At 62.2% G+C, this 14,584-nt stretch overlaps 3 protein-coding genes across 3 annotated transcripts in view; all 3 read right to left on the bottom strand.

The window, feature by feature from the left end:
• Positions 1 to 1,198: 1,198 nt before the first annotated feature.
• On the bottom strand, positions 1,199 to 2,398 carry GPR119 (G protein-coupled receptor 119). Its single transcript, XM_015626122.2, has one exon. The coding sequence runs from the start codon at positions 2,396 to 2,398 to the stop codon at positions 1,358 to 1,360; it is 1,041 nt and encodes a 346-aa protein (XP_015481608.1). The 3' UTR covers positions 1,199 to 1,357.
• Positions 2,399 to 4,093: 1,695 nt separating this feature from the next.
• SLC25A14 (solute carrier family 25 member 14) lies at positions 4,094 to 12,576 on the bottom strand. Its single transcript, XM_015626735.3, has 9 exons — positions 12,447 to 12,576; positions 12,202 to 12,349; positions 10,511 to 10,605; positions 8,931 to 9,016; positions 7,395 to 7,490; positions 6,884 to 7,008; positions 5,455 to 5,590; positions 5,056 to 5,136; positions 4,094 to 4,494 (listed from the first exon to the last, which is right to left on the bottom strand). Exons 1-9 carry the CDS (start codon positions 12,508 to 12,510, stop codon positions 4,453 to 4,455), a joined length of 873 nt encoding a protein of 290 aa, XP_015482221.1. The 5' UTR covers positions 12,511 to 12,576; the 3' UTR covers positions 4,094 to 4,452.
• A 383-nt stretch (positions 12,577 to 12,959) lies between these two features.
• Positions 12,960 to 14,584, bottom strand: part of RBMX2 (RNA binding motif protein X-linked 2) — a 2,498-nt gene continuing 873 nt past the window's right edge. Inside the window, exons 5-6 of the mRNA XM_015626734.3 lie at positions 14,327 to 14,507; positions 12,960 to 13,800 (exon numbers count right to left, since the gene is read on the bottom strand). Coding sequence (XP_015482220.1) covers positions 13,394 to 13,800; positions 14,327 to 14,507 — 588 coding nt within the window. The 3' untranslated portion in view covers positions 12,960 to 13,393. The remainder of the gene's footprint in view (positions 13,801 to 14,326; positions 14,508 to 14,584) is intronic.

The following is a 14,584-nucleotide window of genomic DNA, read 5'->3' as shown; positions in this document are numbered from 1 at the left end:
GGTGTCTGCCGTGTGGGACCTGCTCCCAGGCCGAGGGGGATGCCACACGCGGCCTCTTGTTTGGGGTCTTTTAAAGACACTTCCATTGTTGCCTCTTTCTCTAGGATGGGGAAGGCCTTGGCTCCATGGCACGTTCTGGATGTGAGTGGATACAGCCCTGAGCCTTTGTGTGTGCCAGTGGGGCGAGGACAGAGGTGGGAACAGCTGCTGTTTCATGCAGAGCACCCTCATTTCAGAGCAGCATACTTTTTTAGCAAATAAACCTCTTCTAAGGGACGTTTTCTTGCCGTGTGGATGAAAGGAAATGATTTTATGAGAAGCAATGAAGTATCACTACAGCAGGGGCAGCCATCTGGTCACCAGGGCACAGGGGGGTCCCACGGGCAGAGTGGGTGTGCAGGGACCCTTCCAGTCCCAAATCCCGGCTGGGGCACAGCAGCTCTCCTTCGTGGGGATCTCTGAGGCAGCCAGCCCTCCCTCTCCTTGCTCAGCCAGTTACTCATTGACTCACTTTACAGCCTGGGTAAACAGCGGCAGCAGAGCCCAGCTGTCCCTGCCCTGGGGCTGTCCCCCTGTCCTGGCCCACACAGGCATGGCCACTGGCCAGCCCTGCCTGTCCCCCAGGCCAAACCCACCCGTGTCACCCCTGGCCGGGGCAGGCACGGCCCCGTGCGGGGCTGAGAGGCGGCTTTGGGAAGGGAGAGGGAGCAGCTGTGCTCCAGGAGAGCCTGGGGATGTTGAGATCCTGCCCAGCCGCTGCTGCCGAGAGGACGGAGCGCTCCCGGTGCCCGCAGCTGCCCGGGACAGGGCTCTCGCTGGACCGGGGGAGGGCAGGGGGGGCACGGCAGCGATGGGAGAAGGGTCCCTGCCTGGGGAGGGAGGGGAGAGCTGGGAGACACAGGGCTGCTCCAGCAGAGGCTCTCCAGGGGCTGCAGCCAGGGGTGCCCGGGGCTGGGGTGAATCCGGCTGGACTGGGGGCACTGGGCAGGCTGGAATCCGGCTGTGCTGGACTGGGGGCACTGGGCAGGCTGGAATCCGGCTGGACTGGGGGCACTGGGCAGGCTGGAATCCGGCTGGACTGGGGGCACTGGGCAGGCTGGAGGCTGGAATCCGGCGGGGCTGGGCTGGGGGCACTGGGCAGGCTGGAATCCAGCTGGACTGGGGGCACTGGGCAGGCTGGAATCCAGCTGGACTGGGGGCACTGGGCAGGCTGGAATCCGCCCGGGCTGGGGGCTGGACATTAACACTCAGACCGGTGCCGTCCATCCGTGATCCCTTTCACAGCTGGCAGCCCCCAGCTCGTGGGCACAATGCAGGAGGGGAGCTGGGAAGCCAGAGACAGCCGCTCCTTACCGAGTCAGTCCTGGAGCTCCCGGCAGGACACGGCAGGAAGAGCCTTGGTGTCCCTGCCAGGGAAACAGCGGCCGCTGCCCAGGTGGAGCAGGAGCCTCCTCTTCACCCCTGCAGCCAGCTGGGACAGCTGGAGCTGCACGTCCCTCTGCCAGTAGGAGTAGAGCAGCGGGTTCAGCAGGGAGTTGCCCAGCCCCAGCAGCCAGAAGAAGTTCTCGATGACTTTGTAGGGGAAGCACTCGGAGCAGACCATCTGCACCACGCCGGTGATGAAGAAGGGCAGCCAGGAGAGGGTGAAGCAGCCGATGAGCAAGGCCACCGTGCGCATGGCCTTCATGTCACTGGTGGCACGGGGTGGGGGACAGCCGCCCCCCAGCCCTGCCTGCTCCACCTCCTGGATGTGCTGCACGTGCACCGCGGCGATTTTCAGCATGTCGCAGTAGAGGTAGAGGAAGAGGAAGAGCGCGGGGAAGAAGCCGAAGCAGAACATGGTGAGCATGTAGGAAGGCTGGAAGACGTTGAAGAAGGAGCATTTCCAATGGTTGTTGACCCTCTGGAAGCGCGGGACGAAGACCGGGAGGAAGCCGACGGTGGCGGCCACCAGCCAGAGCCCCACCAGGCACACCCCGACCCGCAGGCCCGTCACCAGCTGGAAATAGTGGAAAGGCTTCCGGATGGCCAGGTGCCTGTCACAGGCCACCAGGATCAGGGACAGGATGGAGGCAGCAGAGGAAGAGGTCACAAAAGCCATTCTCAGGATGCAAAAGTTCTGGGAAGGATGAAAGGGCTGGGAAAGCTCATCCATGGCCAGGCCCATGACCGTGAAGCCAACCATGGCATCCGCAAAGGCAAGGTTGAGGACGAAGCAGAGCCCCTTGGAGCCGCTCTTCTGGATGTGGCAGAGCAGGACGATGGCCACCAGCACGTTGGCAGCGATGATGAGCGAGGCCAGCACAGCCAGGATGGCTCCCAGTGCCCAGCTGGCCGTGGCCACCTTCTGGGAGACACACCACTGGGACGGTGTGTCCCCAACAGCATCCTCAGCCATCACTCACCTGGGGCCTCTCCAGGGATGAAACTCGGCAGGTGCAGCTCCTCACAGCCTGGGGAGCAGCAGGAATCTGGGAACAGCAGGAATCTGGGAACAGCAGGAATTCGGGAACAGCAGGAATCCAGGAAGAGCAGTCCCTGGGGATCAGGGGTGTCTCTGGGGGATGAGGGGTGTCCCTGGGGGATCAGGGGTGTCTCTGGGGATCAGGGGTGTCCCTGGGGATCAGGGGTGTCTCTGGGGATCAGGGGTGTCTCTGGGGGATGAGGGGTGTCTCTGGGGATCAGGGGTGTCCCTGGGGGATCAGGGGTGTCCCTGGGGGATCAGGGGTGTCCCTGGGGATCAGGGGTGTCTCTGGGGGATGAGGGGTGTCCCTGGGGGAAGCAGAGCTCTGTCAGCAGCTGCCTGCAGCAGGGACTGCTGGAGTGGCTGCTGTGCCCGCCGAGGTCCCTCCCCTCCAGCCACGTTTCCAGACAACCCTGGAGCAGGGGTGAGCAGGGAGCACCTGGGCAGGAAGCTGCCACGGTGGCACATGGGGCGGTGGCCGTCCCCCCCAGGGGCTGGAGCAGAGCAGGGCCTGCTCTCACACAGGGGCTGGGAATGGGGACAAGCACAGAGAGTTCCCAGTGTCCAGCACAGCTCCTGGGGGTCACTGCCAGACCCAGGACAGCTTCTTGCTGCTGGGACCAAGGGAACAGCACTGACACCCTGCTGGAGCAGCAGCCCTGAAGGTGACCTGGTCACCGTGGGGGAAGGCACTGCCAAGGGATGTGTGTGCTCACACAGACACTTCTGCCAGCCTGGGAAAGCAGCAGCCACAGCTGGGACCTGCCGTGCCCCTGGCAGGGACAACAGGGAGCCCAGGGCATCCTTGGGGAGGCTGGGACCCAGGAATTGCTGGGACCTGCAGGGAGGGCTGGGATGCAGGCAGGACACAGCCAGGCCCTCCAGGAGCCCTCTGCCCACGGATGGATCCAGGCAGAAGGAACCTGCTGCCGTCCCAAAGAGCCTCTCTGTGTCCTGGGGCTCCCCCTGCACAGCCCAGGATGCCCAGGAACACCAGGCTGGCCCCAGGCTCCATGGGATGGGTGGGATCCAGAGACACCTTGGCCACCATTGACTGACCTCACTCCTGCAGGAGCTGGGTGAACTTTGCCGTGATACTTCCAGGGAAATCTAGCAAGTGCTACCAACAGCAAAAAAATAACGATTCCATGTCCACACTGACTCACTTTGCTAGCCACGGGTGTATTTACCCAACAGTAAATGGTAACAAAGAAATTCCTGCAAGCAGAGCCTCTGCATCCTCAATCCCACAACACCCCTGACACCTCTGGGATAGGGGTGACCTTCACAGGCTCTGACAGTCACAGCTCCAGCCCCTACACAAAGCGTCACAAGCCTCTTCTGCCCCCTGAGCTGGAAAAATCCAAGCTGCCAGGAATTGCAGGGGCAGGACTGAGCGTTCCTGTCAAACAGTAACCGGGGAGAGGCCGGGTGTGGCAGGAGGGAGGGCACGGGGGGCTCTGCCCGCAGCCCAGGGCTGGCAGGGCTCAGAACACTCGGGCTCTGCAGTGCAGCAGCCACGGGAAGGGCTCTGCTGCCATCCCACACCCTCTGTTTGCCCAGGGAGATGTGTGGGGAGCCTTTTCCCTGATGCTGGAGAGAGTCCAAACAAGACCCAAACTCGAGACATCCAGTCAATAAATAATTTAATGAAGTCACAAGTTCTGCAAGAAACATGATAATGGCACCTTCCTGGGCCCCAGCCTCGCCCCAGGGGCACGGGAGGACACCCACACCTGCCAGCCACAGTGCCCCAAAGGCCACTGCAATGCACAGATCTTCACAGAAGATATTCCTGCAGCCCAGGCTCGCAGACACCTCCGGAGGGAATCGCGCAGCTCCCGGCTGCTCCAGGGACCTCGCATGTGGGGACAGCCCAGCCCACAGGGACCAAACACCACGACATGGGGACAGGGGATGGAGGGGGAGGCGGCAGCACAGCTCTGCTGCCAGCCCCGAGGATGACTCTGGTGAGATGAAGGCAGCTCTCAGAAGGGGAGGCGCTTCAACTGCTCGTATGTGATAAAAAACTGAGGGGAGAGTCAAGGACAGATGTGGGACAGATGTGGGACAGATGTGGGACAGATGTGGGACAGCTGGCAGGGTGGGCAGGGCATTCAGCTGGGCTGGACACCCACACAGGGAGCTCCTTAAAGGCAGCCATGGAGCTCCCTGCGCTGTCCAGGCAGCACAGCCTGACCTGCCCAGGCAGAAGGGAGCCAGGAGTGGGGAGATGCAGCCAGGGCAAACCCAGCCTGGCCCAGACCACTGGGAGAGGGAAGTGGCTCCGAGCCCAGGCTGGGAGCTCTCTGCAGTGAATTCCCCACCCAGTTTCAGCAGGCAGTGTGTGGTGTGGCTCAGCACACAGCAGCACAGTCAGCAGCAGTTCCCCACAGCTCCCTCCCAAACAGGAGCTGATCCAGGAATCTCCTGCAGCCCAGGCCAGGCAAGGTCCCAGCCAAGGCCTCAGGGGCTCTACAGGAACCACCAGCAGTGCCCATCGGGGTCCCCAGTGCCCCCAGGGGTGTCAGCCCTGCCCTGCCCGTCCCAGCTGGGCTCTCCCCGTGTCCTGCTCCACCAGGAAAGGATACAATGATGTTCCAGGGACCCAGACGCAGCCAGTTGGGCCAGAAGCCTTTGTAGAGTGCAAAGAAGCCCTCGCTCTTCCACGTCTGGGGACAGAGACAAATGGGTGAGGAGACACGCCAGGCCCATGCCCTGCCACCTCCCCGGTGCCACGAGTGCCACCCTGGCCCTGCCCAGACCTGTGCAGGTGTGTGAAGCATCACCTGCGGTCTCTGAACCCACCTAACTGCGTCATGGCCTAAATCTTGTCCCAGGGGGCTGGGAGGATGCTCAGCAGCCTCAGGAAAGCGACTCTGGGCCCTCTCCTGCCTCACCGATGTCACACTGTGTCACCAGGATCCCAGGGCTCCCCGTGGGTGGTGCTGGGACCTGGCCAGCCTCCCAGGACAGGGCTGTCCCCTCACCTTGACGAGGCCGTCCAGGGTGCCCTTGTAGAGCTCGGTGCTGCCCACGATGGCGCGCTGGTTCATCATCCGCGTCCGCACCACGTCCACGGGGTTGGAGGCGATGGCCCCCGCCAGCCCACACGTGAAGCTGGAACTGCACACAGAGCGTCAGGCACGGCCACTCCTGCTCCCACGGCCACCCAGCACCTCCCCTGGCCTTCAGCCATGGCTGAGCTGCACCACCTGCTCCTCCCTGGCAGCACCCGCCGGCCACAGGGCCCCGCTGGCAGGGAAAAGCTCAGCTCAGCTAAGCCAGAGCCTCAGCTGAGCCCACAGCTGGCTCCTCAACAGCCCTGCAAGGCTCCCAGTGACACCTGAAGGCACCCCCTGGGACTGCACACCCCTCCCAGCAGAGCAAACACTGCTTTGGGAAGGAGGGAGGAAGAGCAAAGACACCAGGAAGGATCACAGAGCTGCCTGCTTCACAGCAGGCCACAGATGTGGGGCAGCAGCATTTCTGTCATCAGCCAGCTGCAACCAAGCTGGCATCTCATGTCACCAAAGGGTTTCTGCCAGCTCCTTCCCCAGGGAGGTCTCTGGGAGGTGGAGATGGATTCGTGGTGGCCTTGGCAGTGCTGGGGGAATGGCTGGACTCAGTGGCCTTGGAGATCTTACCCAACCTTAATGATTCCATACCTGCTGCTGACTGAGCTGTTCCACCTGACACAGATCCTGTGGGGGCACTGACCCTGCTCCAGATCCTGTGGGGACACTGACCCTGCTCCAGATCCTGNCACTGACCCTGCTCCAGATCCTGTGGGGACACTGACCCTGCTCCAGATCCTGCTCTGAGAGCACTGACCCTGCTCCAGATCCTGTGGGGGCACTGACCCTGCTCCAGATCCTGTGGGGGCACTGACCCTGCTCCAGATCCTGCTCTGGGGACACTGACCCTGCTCTGGGGACACTGACCCTGCTCTGGGGACACTGACCCTGCTCTGGGGACACTGACCCTGCTCCAGATCCTGCTCTGAGAGCAATGACCCTGCTCCAGATCCTGTGGGGGCACTGACCCTGCTCCAGATCCTGCTCTGGGGACACTGACCCTGCTCCAGATCCTGCTCTGGGGACACTGACCCTGCTCCAGATCCTGTGGGGACACTGACCCTGCTCTGGGAACACTGACCCTGCTCCAGATCCTGCTCTGGGAGCACTGACCCTGCTCTGGGAGCACTGACCCTGCTCTGGGGACACTGACCCTGCTCTGGGGNCCTGCTCTGGGGACACTGACCCTGCTCCAGATCCTGCTCTGGGGACACTGACCCTGCTCTGGGGGCACTGACCCTGCTCCCTGCAGCTCCAGAGCACTCACACCATGGATGGTCTCCCCCCAGTGCCCCCAGGCTCCTGTCCCTCACCCCCCTCCAAGCCTGCAGCAGGTACTCACACGAAGTGGGCAAAGATGGTGTCCCCCATCAGGCCTGACAGGATCAGATGTTTCTTGGTGATGTCGTAGACCGGCAGCTCCACTCCCACCACGATGGCCGCTCGCTGGGCCGTGGGGACAACTCCCTGTGGAGCAGGGACACTGTCACCAGCTGCTGCCCCCTCCCCAGGGCCTTCTCCTGACAGCCTCCCCTGGAGCCTCCCTGCAGGAGCACCGACTGCTCCCCAGCTTTGCTCCCAGGAGGATGGCTCCACCCTGGCAGCGTCATTCCAGCTGGATTAACTCCACACTCCCAACACCAGACAGAACTAGACTGTCACCCCTCACCAATTCCAACACCAGGAAAGATTGTGCCCCACAAGAGCAGCAGTTTAAGGAGGATCACAGAGCTGTGTGAGCCCCCAGGAGGGGCTCCAGGTGCTCCTTGCTACACAACAGCAGGAGAGCAGCAGCTTCCCCAAGACTTCTGTCAGTTCTGCTGCTGCTGGGGGCTCTGGGAGTCGGTGCTCACCCTCCAGAGGCCGCGGGTACCTTCCTGCTGGTAGATGTCAATGAAGCTGCCGATCATCCCCCCCTGGAACAAGCTGCCCTGAGCCTGCATTCGGATCTGAAAGGAAGGGAAGAGTCAGCAGGAGCCCATCAACACCTGTGCTGACACCAGCACCTGCCCACAGGGCGGGGACACCGGGGTGCCTTGGGCTGCAGTGCAAGGTGTAACCAGAGGGATGTATTCTATCACCAGCTGCTAAAACCAGCTGGGGCAGTGCTCTTTATCCCTTCCAGGACCCATCCTCCCTCCAGGGGGATCTCTGCTCTTGATGATCCATTGGGTCTCACTGCAGGACTGAGAAAATTCCATCACCCCACTGGGAGATGCTCCAGCCAGGGGGAGGAACCCAGCATTCCTACCTGGCTACAATCTGAGCTTTGGAACACCACAGGCAGCCTTTTTTCCACTGGTGGATTCCCAGAGGAAAACAGGACCCATCTCCAGCAGCCCTGGACCTTCAGAGGGAAACTGCCCCTTCTACAGGGTCACAGCTTCACCAGAGCCACATCTGGCACTCCAGGGCTGCAGCCACCATTTAATCCCACTGCTACCAGCACCTGCCCAGCAGAGTATCACACTGGATTCTGACTCTGCAGTGCTTTTTGTACTATTGTATTTTATTTTCATTTTCCTATTAAGTTGTAGGTTTGTTTTTAGTATTTATACATCCTAGTAAAGAACTGTTATTCCTACTCCCATATCTTTGCCTGAGAGCCCCTGAATTTCAAAATTACAATAATTTGGAGGGAGGAAGTTTACATTTTTCCATTTCAAGGGAGGCTCCTGCCTTCCTTAGCAGACACCTGTCTTTTCAAACCAAGACACAGGGACAGCAGCTCCATGGAACTCCTGGAAGAAGGAACAGAGCAGCTCAGAGCCCACACTGTTCTCCACGTCCCTCTCCCTGCACACCACAAGGACGAGGATGGCAGCAGGCAGGGGGCAGGGACAGCAGCAGGGTGGGGACACAGGGACACAGGGACAAGGCTTTTCCCCTGGAAGCAGCCCCAGAAGGGGGATCTACACGGGGAGGAGATGGGGAAGTTCTCCAGGCTGTCTCTGCCCAGGGCCCCCCTGGGCTCTGCTCACTCCACGTAACAGGCAGTGCCAGCAGCGTGAGCAAGGGACAGCAGCAGCTCACCTGGCCCAGGTCGAGCCACAGCTCCCACCCCTCACCAGGACAGATGTCATGGTCCTTGCTGCCCAGAGAAGCTGCTCCATCCCTGCAAGTGTTCCAGGCCAAGCTGGACGGGGTTTGGAGCGACCTGGTGCAGTGGGAGGTGTCCCTGCCCAAGGAAATGGTTTTTCATGTCTGTCCCAACCCAAACCGTACCAGGATTCTGTGATCTTTTAAGAGCTGTGTTTTTAAACACCTGTTAATTACCCTGGGCTTTGGTCCCCATCCACTAAAAACCCGAAATGAGCAGAGCTGGTGGCTCAGGGAGCACTGAGCTGCTCCTCCCACAGGTGCCAGGGGCAGGCAGGAGCAGCCCTTACCTTCAGCACGTCTGTGGGATTGGCCAGCGCAGAGGAGATGACCCCCGAGACCACCCCACAGATCACATTGAGGAGCAACGTTTCATCTGCAAGCAAGGAAAGAAGGTCAGACCCTGATGGGAAGGGGACAGTGAACAAGAGCAGAGCAGCTCAGCTCCCAAATCACACGGTGAAGCTGCAGGAGCAGGGCTGGGCAGGGTCTGTCCAACACCTGCCAGGGACAGGAGGCAGCAGCTGAAACGCTCAGCAGTGCAATCCCAGAGGGGCTGAAGGACGAGGAAATCCTGGGACACGTGAAAATTGTGAAAATTGTCTGAGATTCCTCATTGCAGGGATGAGCCAGGACAGAGGCAGACAGAGAGGGACAACCCAGCGTTTCCCCAGGCCCTGGAGCCAGCTGAGGCTCGAGAACAGGCAGGGAGTTAGATGTGGTTAGTGCCAGGGAATGACCCGAGATTCCAAGCCCAGGATTAGGAGGATGGTTACATTGGGAAAAGGCCTTTGCTGGTACTGACCACGGCACTTCCCAGAGGACACCAGGCTGCCCCAGGCCTGCAGGGAGACAAACACTCAGGCACAGCTGAAAGGGCTGGAACAGCGAGGGGGTGTGGGGCCAGCCAGGGAGAGGCACCACTGGAGCAGGACAGCAGCCCTGAAAGGACCTCTAGAGCCACAGGGGATCCTGAGATGGAAGAGTTCCATGAGGATCATCCAGTCCAACCCCTGGCCCTGCACAGACACCCCAACAATCCCACCCTGTGTCTGGGAGCGCTGCACAAACACTCCTGGAGCTCTGCAAGTGCCCATTCCCTGGGGAGCCTGGGCAGTGCCTGCACCCTCTGGGGGACAAAACCTTCTGCTGATGCCAACCTAAACCTGCCCTGGCACAGCTTCCTATCATTACTGTGCTGCATTTTGCCCACCCATCCGCTTTCCCAGGCTGGAACAGTGTTACAGCATTCCCTCATGTCACAGCAGGGATGAAAACCTCACCCTGGCAGGAGCTGCAGAGGGCACAGCACCTGTGGAACCTCCCCTTTGCAGTCAGGGCCAAAGCTACAGAGCTGCACAATTCCTATCCAGATTGTGCCAGGCTGTGCCAGGGGAGGCTCAGGCTGGACTTCAGGAGGAATTTCTTCATGGAAAGGAAGGTTAGGCATTGGCAGGGGCTGCCCAGGGAGGTCTGGAGTCCCCATCCCTGGAGGTGTCCAGGGAAGGGCTGGAGGTGACACTCAGGGCTCTGGGCTGGAGACAAGGATTTGACCTGGTGATCTTGGAGGTCTTTTCCCACCTAAATGATTCTGTGATTCTCCCAGGACTCGGTGAAAGGAAGGAACCTGGCAGGAGGGAGGTGTTTGGGTAAGGACTGCAGGCAGTGCAGAGCACGGCGAGGTTCCCATGGGGATTAAATCCAATCCTTGCTCTCGCTGGGAAATAAAAGCACAGCACGGTAATGGAGCTGCACTCCTGTGGGAATGTGGGGCTGGGAAGGACGGAGCAAGGAACGAGGAGCAAAACACAGCCCGGAGTGTGAGGTGGGGAGCTGGGAGGGGCCCGCGCTGCCCGTCCCCAGCACCGACCTTCCATGCGATCCACGAAGAGCCGCTTCAGGCTCTGGTAGATGCCGATCTTGATGGTGCCGTAGGACGCCTGTCTCAGCAGCGCCGGGGCGATCCTGCGGGGGACGGACCCTGAGCATCCCCGCGGGCCAGGGCCACCGCCCCGCCGGGAAACGCAGCTCTGCCCGGGACAGCCGGGATAACCGGGGTAACCGGGATAACCGGGGTAACCGGGAAACACAGCTCTGCCCGGGACAGCCGGGATAACCGGGGTAACCGGGATAACCGGGGTCACCGGGGTAACTGGGAAACGCAGCTCTGCCCGGGACAGCCGGGGTAACCGGGATAACCGGGATAACCGGGAAACGCAGCTCTGCCCGGGATAACCGGGATAACGGGGGTAACCGGGGTACCCGGGAAACACAGCTCTGCCCGGGATAACCGGGAAACACAGCTCTGCCCGGGATAACCGGGATAACCGGGATAACCGGGATAACCAGGATAACCGGGGTAACCGGGAAACACAGCTCTGCCCGGGATAACCGGGATAACCGGGATAACCAGGATAACCGGGATAACCGGGAAACACAGCTCTGCCCGGGATAACGGGGGTAACCGGGATAACCGGGATAACCGGGAAACACAGCTCTGCCCGGGACAGCCGGGAAACGCAGCTCTGCCCGGGATAACCGGGATAACCAGGATAACCCGGGATAACCCGGGATAACCGGGATAACCCGGGATAACCGGGATAACCGGGATAACCGGGATAACCCGGGATAACCCGGGATAACCAGGGATAACCAGGATAACCAGAATAACCGGGATTGCCCCACGAGCCCCCAGCGCCGGGGGATGGCACCCAGCAGCCCTGGCCTCGGGAACACCGGGAGGCTCCGCTCAGCGCTCGGGGCAGGGAGGGATCCCAGGGGATCGCAGCAGCGTGCAGGAAATGGGGACCGGGATGGGCAGGGACAGCGGGGTACCGGGACAGAAGGGGGAAGAGCGGACCCGGGCTGGGGAGGGGGTACCGGGACAGAAGGGGGAAGAGGGGACCCGGGCTGGGGAGGGGGTACCGGGACAGAAGCAGGGCCGGGGTGGGCGGAAGGGAAGAAGCTGGGATGCGTGGGGGAGAGCCGGGGAAGGCAGGGGGAGATGCCGGGGCGTGGGAGAGGTCCTGGGGTGCGGGAGAGGTCCCGGATGGGCGGAGGGGATGCCGGCACAGAGCGGGAGCCCGGCAGAGGCGATGGGAGCTCCCGGGCCGGAGGGGAAGGAGCGGGGCAGGCACCGGGGAGGCCCGGCCGGGGGGAAGGAGGGCCGGGCCGGGCGGAGGAGCCGCGGCGGACGGTGGTGTCCCGGTGGGGATGGATGGCCCCGGTGGGGATGGATAGTCCCGGTGGGGATGGATAGTCCCGGTGGGGATGGATGGTCCCGGTGGGGATGGATGGTCCCGGTGGGGATGGATGGCCCCGGTAGGGATGGATGATCCGGTAGGGATGGATGGGTCCCGGTAGGGATGGATGGCCCCGGCGGGGATGGATGTGTCCCGGTAGGGATGGATGGTCCCGGTAGGGATGGATGGTCCCGGTGGGGATGGATGTGTCCCGGTGGGGATGGATAGCCCCGGTAGGGATGGATGGGTCCCGGTGGGGATGGATGTGTCCCGGTAGGGATGGATGGTCCCGGTGGGGATGGATGGCCCCGGTGCTCACCCCGAGTACAGGGCCCGTCCGCCCTCCTCGCGGCAGATGCGGAAGAGCGCGTGGAACATGCCCCGGTACCGGACCTCGCGGAACCGCGCGTCGCTGCTCTGCCCCTGCACCTGCAGCCGCGTCTTGGTGAGGTCCACGGGGAACGTGCCTGCGGGGACAGCGGGGACAGCGGGGACAGCGGCCTGAGCGCCCGCCGGTACCCGGTACCGGTACCCGGAGCGCTCCCGCCCGGCCCCGCTCCTCACCGAACTCGGCCACGATGGAGGCGAGCCCGCCATACACGAAGGGTTTCCAGTTGAGCGCGGACATGGCATGGCGGGCGGACACCGCCACCGGGCCGGGACCGGAACCGGAACCGCCACCGGAACCGGGCTCTGCACCGCGCGCGCCCCCTGCCGGCCCCGGCGGCGCTGCAGCGGGACCGCCCCGCCGGGACACCGGGACACCGGGACCGCCAGCACCGGGACCGCCCCGCCGGGACACCGGGACCGTCCTTGTCGGTACCGCGGAAGCCGCAGGGGCTGCCCCCACCCCAACCCCGCTGCAGCCCCCCGGGTGTCTCCGGGAAGGTTCTCCCCTCCGGAACCGGCGCAGACCCGGACTGGAGGGATTGCTCGTTGTAGGAACCGAACCCAGCTAAAGCCCCTCTACTCCACCCCATGAATTCCCCACTCCAGCACTCCCGGTTCTCCGGCCAAATAAACCCAAAATCAGTGAGACAAACAGGTGACACCTCCTCCCTGGCCCACAGACAGGTACACTGCTCCCACCACAGGAACTTTTATTAAGAAACCTTTAAACAAATCCATGATAAATCACCTCGACACAGCGGTGCAGCCCAGTGGATACATCATGGAATCCAGAAGATGCTGGGTGGGCACAGGGCCCAAACCTGGCCCAGGAGGCCAGACAAGACACCCAGCAGCCTCTGCCCCCAGGGCAAGAGGAGGACACCGCCCCAGGGATTCAGGGAAGGGGAGCATCCTGCTGCTCCCAGCCTTCTCCACTTGACACCCTCCCTGGTCGAAGGACAAACCCCTGTCCCAGCCAGCAGCACGGGCAGCGTGGAGAGCCCTGGCCCAGGCTGGGATGAGAGGAAAGGGGAAGCTCCCAGGTGAAAGGTCCAGCCATGGCATCCCAGGAGCTCGGAGCGGGTTTGGGCAGGCCCAGGACCTCCCTCACCCCAAAGGACTCAGCAGCGGCCGGAGTCTCTGCCAGAGCCCCGCTCCCTGTGCCTGGAGTGCGGCTCCCGGGACTTGCTGCCCCTGGGGGACGCGTCTTGCCGACTGCTGTGCCCGTCTCCCCTCCTGCCAGCCTCGTCCTTCTTCTCCCGCTCCTCCCAGGAGCCGCTGTGGCCCCTCTGCTGGTGGCAGTTCTTGTCCCCCCTCCTGTCCGAGTGCCGCTGGTGCCGCCGCTGCTCCTCCTCCCGCTGTGTCCTGCTGCCGGTGTTCCTGTCGCCGCTCCCGCCAGCGTAGCGCTCGTACCCGGGGTCCTCCTTCTCCTTCTTGATCCTGACCCTGGGATGGGGCTCCTCCGTGCTCACCCGCTTCCCGGCTTGTGGGCTCGACTTTGACCGCTCTGCTCTGCTCCGCTGCTTCTCTGGAATGAGGGTTCACATTTTGGGATGCACCAGACTCCAGGAGCACCTTGCTCCCCATGGCTCCCCTGGCACCATCCCAACTCCTCCTCCACTACAAATTCTCCCACTCCACCCAATTTCCCAGTCTGCTTCCCCATCAGGGAGATCCCAGTCCATTTCCAATCATGACTTCTGCTCCTCCAACTGCAGCCATCCCACTTCTCTCTTTATCACTCACATCATGTTCTTCCCAGCAAGGCTGGGCATTTCCCCACCACTCGGAATGCTGAGAACCTCCCATTCATTCCTCAGTAATATTGTGAGCCTCTCTGTGGAAATTACCTTTGAGGACTCTTCCCTCTTGGCTCTGCTTCTTCTCCCTCATTTTTGAGCATCTCCTCAGCACTCTGTAGCAACACCTTGTTCCCACTCTCATTTTGTGCCCATTTTTCTTCCTCCAACCTTCTCTCCACACAGACTCCAGTCCCCCAAACCCTACCATGGGCACTCCCACCTGGGACCCAGCCTGCCAGGAACACTCCTCACCTTTCTGCTTCTTCACGGGCACATCCTCATCCTCAGACGGGGAGTCGGACGAGGTGTGAGGTGGCGTTTTGACGCCGCAGCCCTTGGCATGGAGGGCTCTGGTCACCTCATCCCAGTCCTCGGACTCCTTGGGGGGCCGGTAGTTGGCCACATGGTCCACGCGGATGGTCCGGCCCTTGATCTGCGGGGCCGGGCTGTCACGGGCAGCTCCCGTTCCCCGGGGCCGGGCTGTCACGGGCAGCTCCCGTTCCCCGGGGC

The sequence above is a fragment of the Parus major genome, chromosome 4A (assembly GCF_001522545.3).
Source record: "Parus major isolate Abel chromosome 4A, Parus_major1.1, whole genome shotgun sequence".
In the NCBI taxonomy this organism is placed as follows: domain Eukaryota; kingdom Metazoa; phylum Chordata; class Aves; order Passeriformes; family Paridae; genus Parus; species Parus major.
Note: the sequence above shows the minus strand (reverse complement) of the source record. Positions and strands in the feature narration are given on the sequence as shown.